At 37.8% G+C, this 9283-nt stretch overlaps 1 protein-coding gene and 1 pseudogene across 1 annotated transcript; both read right to left on the bottom strand.

Moving 5' to 3' along the window:
- Positions 1-231: 231 nt before the first annotated feature.
- LOC121476496 lies at positions 232-1177 on the bottom strand (annotated as a pseudogene).
- Positions 1178-6656: 5479 nt separating this feature from the next.
- Positions 6657-7196, bottom strand: LOC121475972 (E2F-associated phosphoprotein-like). The gene is made up of 2 exons (XM_041729672.1): positions 6846-7196; positions 6657-6728 (listed from the first exon to the last, which is right to left on the bottom strand). The coding sequence occupies exons 1-2, from the start codon at positions 7194-7196 to the stop codon at positions 6657-6659; spliced, it is 423 nt and encodes a 140-aa protein (XP_041585606.1).
- Positions 7197-9283: the final 2087 nt, after the last annotated feature.

Raw genomic sequence — 9283 nt, 5'->3', positions numbered from 1 at the left:
CAACTTTGTAGATTCAACTTAGAAAAGGGTGCCAGGGTCTTACGTTCCCCAGTTGGACAAGAAGAAGGGCAAAACTGGAAGAGACTCTAACCTACTGATACTGCTGTTGAGACCCAACACCTCATGGGCTGTCAGCAGGTCAGGGACCCACCAACCGAGGGGCAGAGGCCACACTACGCTACATAGGGGAGGAGGGACGTCGGGCACCTGGGCGGACAGGCACCAACAGCTTCAGAACTCCTCAGTGAATGGATAGTCCTGTGGGACTCACAGCTCACCAAGGCACAAACCCTCCAGTTCCGGTTGTAGCTGAGTAAGGTGGTCATGTCCACGGTGCTCAGCTCAAAGTCAAAGACCTGAAAGTTCTCAGCAATGCGTTAGGGTGTCACAGACTTGGGAATCACGACCAAATTCCTCTGCATGGGGAACCGGATCAGAACCTGGGCTGTAGTTTTATTGTGCTTGGCTGCGATCGCTTTGATCCGGGGATGCTCCAACAGGGAAGGGTCCTCAGGCTTGGCCCAGGCCTGTCGGGGGAGCCGAGGGGACTATAGGTGGTCACCACGATGCCTTTGGCTTGACAGTACTGGATTAACTTCTCCTGAGTGAGGTATGGGTGGCACTCGATCTGGTTAACAGCAGGCTTATATTTTAAGCCAGGTTTGTTTAAGATCTCAATTTGGAGATGGTTGAAGTTGGAGACTCCGAAGGCTTTCACGAGCCCTTCATCCACCAGCTGTTCCATGGCCTCTCATGTGTCCACAAAACTGGTGTCACTGGGAATCACATTGCCTTCCCCATCCAGTGGGAAATACTCCTTCCCGGCCTTGAAGCCCGTGGGCCAGTGAATAAGGTAGAGGTCCAGGTAGTGGAGCTTCAGGTTGCTGAGCGTCTTCTGGCAGGTCCCCTTCACCATGCTCTTCTCCTGGTGTGTGCACCACAGCTTGCTGACGATGAAGAGGTCCTCACGCTTCACCACCTGCTCCTTGAGCTTCTCCTGGATGGCCCAGCCCACTTCATTCTCATTCTGGTACACGTGAGGGCAGTCGATGTGGCGGTTCCCAAGGTCAATCACCAGCTTCACAGCATCGGTCACTTTGCCGGGAGGGGACATCCAGGTGCCCAGCCCCAAGATGGGCATCTTGGCGCCGTTACAGAGCACGAGGTCGCTGGCCATGTCCGCTAAGCTCCGCAGACCAAGCCCGAGGACCAAGTAGCTGTAATATTTTATATTCACACCAATAGTGTGTGAGACTCCTATCTGTTCTGCATCTTCATCAGCACTATGTAATGTTAGATGTTTCTATTTTTTTCCAATTGGTATGTAAGGATATCTCATTGGGTTTTTAATTTGCATTTCTTTAATGACTGAGTGTATTGAGTATTATTTTTAATGTGCTTATTAACCATATGTGTATTGTTTTTTGTAAAATGCCTGTTTATAGACTTGGCCATTCTTTATTGTGTCTTGTTGTTGTTCATTTTCTTTTTCAATGTTCTTTTTTTTTTTTTTAATTTATTTATGATAGTCACAGAGAGAGAAAGAGAGGAGAGACACAGGCAGAGGGAGAAGCAGGCTCCATGCACCGGGAGTCCGACGTGGGATTCGATCCCCGGTCTCCAGGATCGCGCCCTGGGCCAAAGGCAGGCGCCAAACTGCTGCGCCACCCAGGGATCCCCCCATTTTCTTTTTTTAAAAAGATTTTATTTATTTATTTATTCATGAGAGACACAGAGAGAGAGAGGCAGAGACACAGGCAGAAGGAGAAGCAGGCTCCATGCAAGGAGCCTGACATGGGACTCTATCCTGGGTCTCCAGTATCACACCCTGGGCTGAAGGTGGCGCTAAACTGCTGAGCCACCCGGGCTGTCCTGTTGTTCATTTTCTTACTGAGTTTCAGAGTTACTTGTATATTCTGCAGCCTTATCAATTTGAGTTGTACAAATATTTTCTCTTTATCTGGGGCTTGCCTTTTTTACTTTCTTGGCAGTATCTTTTGATGAGTAGATGTTTCCCCTTTGATGAAGGCTAATTTTTTTTTTCATGGATAATGCTTTTGCTGTTGTATCTAATAAATCTTTATCTTAGTTAGATACACAGAGTTTTTCTCCTTTTCTTCTACGATATTTATAATTTTAAAGTTTTAAACCTAGGTTTACGATACTTCATATTTTATGGTAACTTTTAATATGGTATGTGATACATGCAGAAGAATGAAACTAGACCACTCTCTTTCACCATACACAAAGATAAACTCAAAATGGATGAAAGATCTAAATGTGAGACAAGATTCCATCAAAATCCTAGAGAACACAGGCAACACCCTTTTTGAACTCAGCCACAGTAACGTCTTGCAAGATACATCCACAAAGGTGAGAGAAACAAAAGCAAAAATGAACTTTTGGGACTTCATCAAGATAAAAAGTTTTTGCACAGCAAAGGATACAGTCAACAAAACTAAAAGACAACCTACAGAATGGGAGAAGATATTTGCAAATGACATATCAGATAAAGGGCTAGTTTCCAAGATCTATAAAGAACTTATTAAACTCAACACCAAAGAAACAAACAATCCAATCATGAAATGGACAAAAGACATGAAGAGAAATCTCACAGAGGAAGACATGGACATGGCCAACATGTACATGAGAAAATGCTCTGCATCACTTGCCATCAGGGAAATACAAATCAAAACCACAATGAGATACCACCTCACACAAGTGAGAATGGGGAAAATTAACAAGGCAGGAAACCACAAATGTTGGAGAGGATGCAGAGAAAAGGGAACCCTCTTACACTGTTGGTGGGAATGTGAACTGGTGCAGCCACTCTGGAAAACTGTGTGGAGGTTCCTCAAAGAGTTAAAAATAGACCTGCCCTACGACCCAGTAATTGCACTGTTGGGGATTTACCCCAAAGATACAGATGCAACGAAACGCCGGGACACCTGCACCCCGATGTTTATAGCAGCAATGTCCACAATAGCCAAACTCGGTGTCCATCGAAAGATGAATGGATAAAGAAGCTGTGGTCTATGTATACAATGGAATATTACTCAGCCATTAGAAATGACAAATACCCACCATTTGCTTCAACGTGGATGGAACTGGAGGGTATTATGCTGAGTGAAATAAGTCAATCGGAGAAGGACAAACAGTGTATGTTCTCATTCATTTGGGGAATATAAATAATAGTGAAAGGGAATATAAGGGAAGGGAGAAGAAATGTGTGGGAAATATCAGAAAGAGAGACAGAACATAAAGACTCCTATCTCTGAGAAACGAACTAGGGGTGGTGGAAGGGAAGGAGGGCGGGGGGGTGGGGGTGAATGGGTGATGGGCACTGAGGTGGGCACTTGACGGGATGAGCACTGGGTGTTATTCTGTATGTTGGTAAATTGAACACCAATAAAAAATAAATTTATTTAAAAAAATAAAAATAAAAATAATAAAAAATAAAAATCCAGCTGGTCCAAAAAATATATATATATGGTATGTGATAAAGGTCAAGGTTCACTTTTTGCATATGGTTGTCCAATTTTTCCAGCACCATTTGTTGAAAGTTTAATGGTACACTTGATTTTATTTTATTCCATCACCACCATGACCTTATTCCACATATTAACTTACAATTATTTTACATTTACTTTTTTATTATTATTCAATTGCTTATGAGTTACAACAAAACTCTTCAAAAATTTTATATATATTCCCTGTCACCATTTCCTCTTTTACTATTGTTTCCTAAATATAGAATAGTCAACTACTATAGATGATTTTTGAAAACAGTCACCTCTCTGATAGTACTAAGTTCGTTAAAGGTATATCATATATAGTGTACATCCCAATCTGGGAACCCTATGCAATATTTTACACAATATTCAGAAAAATATGGTACATAAAAAATTGTGAAAGAATACATAAAAAATTACAGCTTAACATAGTTATTATCATGAAAATATAATAAAATATAAATGTTGAGATGTCAGTTGATGGAGTCCAGAAGTATGTACACATTTTTTCATATTTGAGTTGCAAATTTCCTTTTAAATCAGAACTTTACTAGGAGAAAAATAACTTCCTGTGTGAGTATACATGAAGCAAAAATACTATGAGCACTTATAAATAATGATCTGGTTAGGCATAGTATTTCATGTCTGTCACTTCTTGATAATAGATATTCTCATTTCTCAAAGAAAAGCTATCAAAATATTTTTTATCAATTTCTCAAAAACATTTCTTGCCCAGTTTTATTTCAAAACTAAGTTCTTACAATAAATTCTCTAGCACAGCATAAACTCAACGACTAATCAATCCTTGTTATTTTTCAGATTAAATGTGTACATGTGAAAGCAGCTCTTCTGAAAACCTCCAATGTAACAAGGTAAAATTGGATATTTTATACTCATTTTTACTTATTTAAACAAATTTGCATGTATATTATTATCAATTTCAAAGACTTCTTACTCTTCCATATAATTAGCAACTACAATATTCCATGAAATTTGGAATGTTTTAATTGTGATTTTCTGGCAAAACTACAAGACCAGAAGGGATCCTTATGGTATAACTTTTAAATAATGGTCTCTTAGTATGACTTACTATGATTTGTTACTCTATAGTAAGTACTATAAAATTCTCTGACATTTGTTTAAATTAAATAACCATTGCATTTCCCTATTCAAATATCATATATCCTCATGTCAAAGGTCTTTAGATATATTGTTAACAGTTTTATGGCAGTGTATCACTTAAATGTGATAAAGGGTATCTAATAAACCATATGAAATAAAACAAAAAAAGAAAGAAAATTTTATTCTAAGTATTTATTTTAGTGTCTGAGTATTTTTCAATCAAAATTTAGAGAGTACTGCCCCAAAATGCTTTTCGTTTGTTTCTAAAATAGATCTCCATATATGTAATTTATCTCACAATGACACAAACATAATTTCCACGAATTAAGCTCCCAACTGTATCATTTAACGACATTTAAACTAAAACACTCATTTTTATTACTCTCATTTCATTGTCATCAAACAAAATCAGAACATTGTAGAGACCAATGTACCAGACACAACAATGACATTGGGGTGATTGCAATCTCATTGGGCTGAGAAAATGGACCTAAAACATACAGCAAGAAAAGGTAATAATTCATGGTAAACCTTAAGACAGCCATCATTTCTAAAGAGGAAATTTGAGGAGATAACTCTCTTCTTAATGAATATTTCTCATTTTTAAGTTGAATTTCCCTAAATGTTGAATCCATACTATAGAAAACACAGGAGAACTCAATTGTATCTTACCTACCCAGCTAACTACATTATTTGTCTATGGAGAATTCAACTAACCAGAGAAGGGGGTGGGGAAGAGCAAAATAATTCAAAAGAAGTACACTCACCTTGAAAATTCTCTAGAGACTATAAATCCCTCAATAAATACATAACACACTCATCTGGATTTATAAGACAGCTGCCAAGTAAGATTTGTCCTTTGTGTATCTTATAATCTAAACACTCCTACAATGGAAGTAACAGAAATATATTTATCTACTAATGTAGATTAAACAGAATACCTTTCTTTTGCTTCTCTTAATTTAATCTTCACATTGTCCTTATGACATGGGTATTATTACTTTATTATTACACGGTGTTCCTACTTTGGAGATGAAGAAAGTGGATGATAGAGTTTAAGGGGATGAGCTAGAGAAAGAGACAGAGAGATAAAGATGCAGGGGTGGAGATGTAGATCCAGGTAAGATTAATCTAAAGGCATATTTTGGAAAATGATAATGTGAAGAGAATACCAATTTTTTTTTCTTCTATGGCTACATGTTAATTGTATAAGCGTATCTTCCAAGAAATGGAAATATTCCTTCAGTTCATAAATACAGTAATAGCCTCTACTAAGTTTAGCTCATTAATTCAACTCATTAAGTTTATTCTTTTTTTTTTTTGACTTATACTCCCGAACATTTTAATTCTAAAGAGCTTAGTACATGAAAAGCCCCATAGTTTCCAAATGCCCATCAAAAAGGGAATGAATAATCAGTCCCATCAGAGCTGGGAAAATTTTTTCTAAAGGAGGTGGAGGGATGGAGGTTGACAACCATTCTCTTTCAAAAAGATGAACATTGAGCAGCCTGGATGGCTCAGCGGTTTAGCGCTGACTTCAGTCCAGAGCGTGATCCCAGAGACCCAGGATTGAGTCCCATGTTGGGCTCCCTGCCTGGAGCCTGCTTCTCCCTCTGCCTCTGTCTCTCTGCCTCTGTCTCTGTCTCTGTATCTCTCTCTCTTTCTCTGTGTCTTTCATGAATAAATAAAATCTTAAAAAAAAAAAAAAAGAATGACTTGCTAAAACCCTGAAAAAATGAAAGACTTCATCCTTGTCATAGGTGGCCACTTCAGGAGAACATTCATGCACATGCCCAGGTGATAGATTATTTCCACTTGTGCCTCTATTAGCACTGCAGCATCTTCATAGTTAGACCTCATCATCTTATGACCTTGCCTTTTCTTCCTGTTTTCTGGGATTTTGTATCCTAGAACCTCCTTTTTGTTGACAGAACAATTCATCACAAACACTGCTCTATACTGTCTTGTATGATTCATGCCTTTGGCAATCAAGACACAGTGTGGTCATGCAGGCAAGGCAATTCAAGACAGCATCACTGTTCGGAACAGCCTGTTGTGGTGGATGTGGTCTCTGTGTTCCAAAACCATGGTAGCCTCTTCTTTGTGCATCAACCGAGGCCTGATCTCTGTTATCTTTTCAGGATCACATAATAACTCATCATTTGTTGGAATCCTGTGTCATTTTTTCTTTTTCTTCTTCATTACCTGTGCTATTTTGTCTTCATCTTCAGAATCAGAATCAAAATATATATCATTATAGTACTTTGTCAGAGATGTTCCAACATTTCTAGTTCCTGAGGAAGAATCTGTTTCCAGAAAGGATAACTTGTCCTCCATTGTTTTTATGGTAGAATTTAATTCAGCTTCCATTTCTTTTTCAAATTCGTCTTCACTAGATGATTCACTTTCTCCAGTAAGACATTCTCTGATGAGTTTTCCCTTTTGGTCAGGAGTTCCATGTAAAAGCACATCCACTTCACCTTCAGAACTGCTCAAAGCAGGTTCCTTGTCAGCAGGCTCTTCCACTGCGTAAGGGTGGTACTCATCCTGGAGCCGGCTCATAGACCTACACTCTTAGACACTGACTACAAGCATCTGCACAGCATCCAAGTTTATTTTTAATAAACTTAATCCTCCTATTACCAATTCTATTTTAATTTTATGTTTGGTGGTATTTTTTCAAGTGGGTAGGATCAATAGAAGAGAAAAAAGGAACATTATCGTGGTTTGACTCACCAAAAAATGTAAGCTTTTGTGTTAAGTGACTTATGGTGAGAAAAATAATATGCACTCAAGCCAAAGGAAAATTAATTCATTCTTTTTTATTTTTAGATTCCAATGAATAAATGTAATTTCAGTAAAGAGGAGAAGTTGTACAGTTGTGTTTAATAATTTATGGCTTGATAAGAGGTGAGAAGAGACCAAAAAAAAAAAAAGTCACTGAACAAAGAAGCAGAAGAAAGTATGAAGAAAGAAGTGTTGAGACCCTGAGGTTTTCATAGGCACTATGAAGGTTCTGGTATAAATTGACTATTTAAACTTATTCCATAGACCTTAACAGTCAAGAGACCAAATAGACCGTAACATTATGTACCTAATCCTGTGCAAAGTGCTAGGGAATAAAGAAATGAGATATGGTTCATACCCTACCAGGCTACCATGTTCATAAATGATGATAATGCATGACATTCAATGAGTGAACCAATAAACTAAGTTCTACAAAACAGTTATTGCATGTTCAATGCTTTAAAAGGCTGAGGCCATCAGGCTCAATGTTATTATTGGATTTCTCTCATCAAGTTGGAAAAGACATACTGGAAATGTATGTATATTCGTGTCTTGTTAAGGTGTCCAGGTCAATATCCTCACTTAATAACCCATCAAGAAAACATTACTTTGTAAAACACCGAGCTATAACTTTCTGGCCTTAAAAATATCACAGGCTATGGGTAGAAATTTGGCTGTTTAAATTAGAAAATGACAGTTGTTTTGAATCAGAGATCAATACCGTGTTCTGAGGAGCTTTTTACTGTAATTTTTAAAAAGCAGTACCAGGTTACTTTTGCTTTTGCAAATGGTCATCTCTACAATCAACAGGGTGCATAAGATTTGATAACTGTTGAAACAGGAAAGCCTCAGACAATGGGATACTATGCAATGTCACTGTTGTTGGAAACTCTGAAACGAGATGACAAAAGTTGTCATCCTTCTTGAGGACCAGTCTTTGAGACCTGGAGGTTTCAGGTCTTTGGAACAACTCAACTCACTCCTCTTTGACATTAGTATACACCAAATCCTATCTATTTCAACTATGAATTCCCCTCTTCGGTTAAAGTTGCTTCTTTTTCTTCCCTACTATTCTAAGAAGATTAAAAACATGTTTACTTTGTCTCTGCTGTGTGAACAGATGTACTCATTTGTATGGTGAAAAATCTTGGAACCTTTACTTCCAGACTAGAAAATACAGCTATTGTCAGGAAATCAGACATTGAGGAAATTTCCATGGAGACACAGGTAATCAGGAGATTATAACATGTTTATAAATGGAGAGAATACTAATATGATAACTAGATTATGGAGTTATTATTACATGATAATTGTGGTATAGTATTGTGTTATACTGTATGTATGTATGATTATACAGTAATCATACTCATGGAAATTTAAGTATAAACTGTCTATACTATGCAAGAAAACAGAAGCACACCTGAATAGTGAGGTCATACCCTACACCAGCATCCTGAAAATGAAGCAGTTCTCCTAGGCAAGAACCCAATCCTGAAAGAGAAGGCCCAAGTAACAAAGAATAGCTTTGTCTTGTCTTAGTATTGACCAGGAAGCTATCAAGATATTTTGAAAAGAGTTCCTGAGCAATATATATAATGTTGTCCTCCAAAAGTTGGAATTAATAAATGCAAACTTTTTTTGATCAAAATAGAGTGCCCTGGTCATGACTAAAGAGATGTTTCTTAGTCACTGCATATTTTTAGAGCATCTGCTAAAGGAATTAGCACAGCTGTCAATAATGAGAGAATTTGAGAACATGGATGATGAAAAATTATACATGTGGAAGGGAAAAGACAAAACCTCGTTGCTCTTTTCTTCCATGCTCTGAAGTATCCTTACCTATCTTTAGTGTTTGCATACAT

This window comes from Vulpes lagopus, chromosome 15 (assembly GCF_018345385.1).
Source record: "Vulpes lagopus strain Blue_001 chromosome 15, ASM1834538v1, whole genome shotgun sequence".
Classification (NCBI taxonomy): Eukaryota; Metazoa; Chordata; class Mammalia; order Carnivora; family Canidae; genus Vulpes; species Vulpes lagopus.
The sequence above is the reverse complement of the archived record's forward strand: the minus strand, read 5'-3'. Positions and strand labels throughout refer to the sequence as shown.

Coding starts and splice junctions, on each gene's coding strand:
- LOC121475972 (XM_041729672.1), bottom strand. CDS start 7,196: ATGAGCCGGCTCCAGGATGAGTACCACCCTTACGCAGTGGAAGAGCCT. Junction 6,729..6,845: donor CTGAAGATGAAGACAAAATA/GCACAGGTAATG, acceptor CACAAAGAAGAG/GCTACCATGGTTTTGGAACA.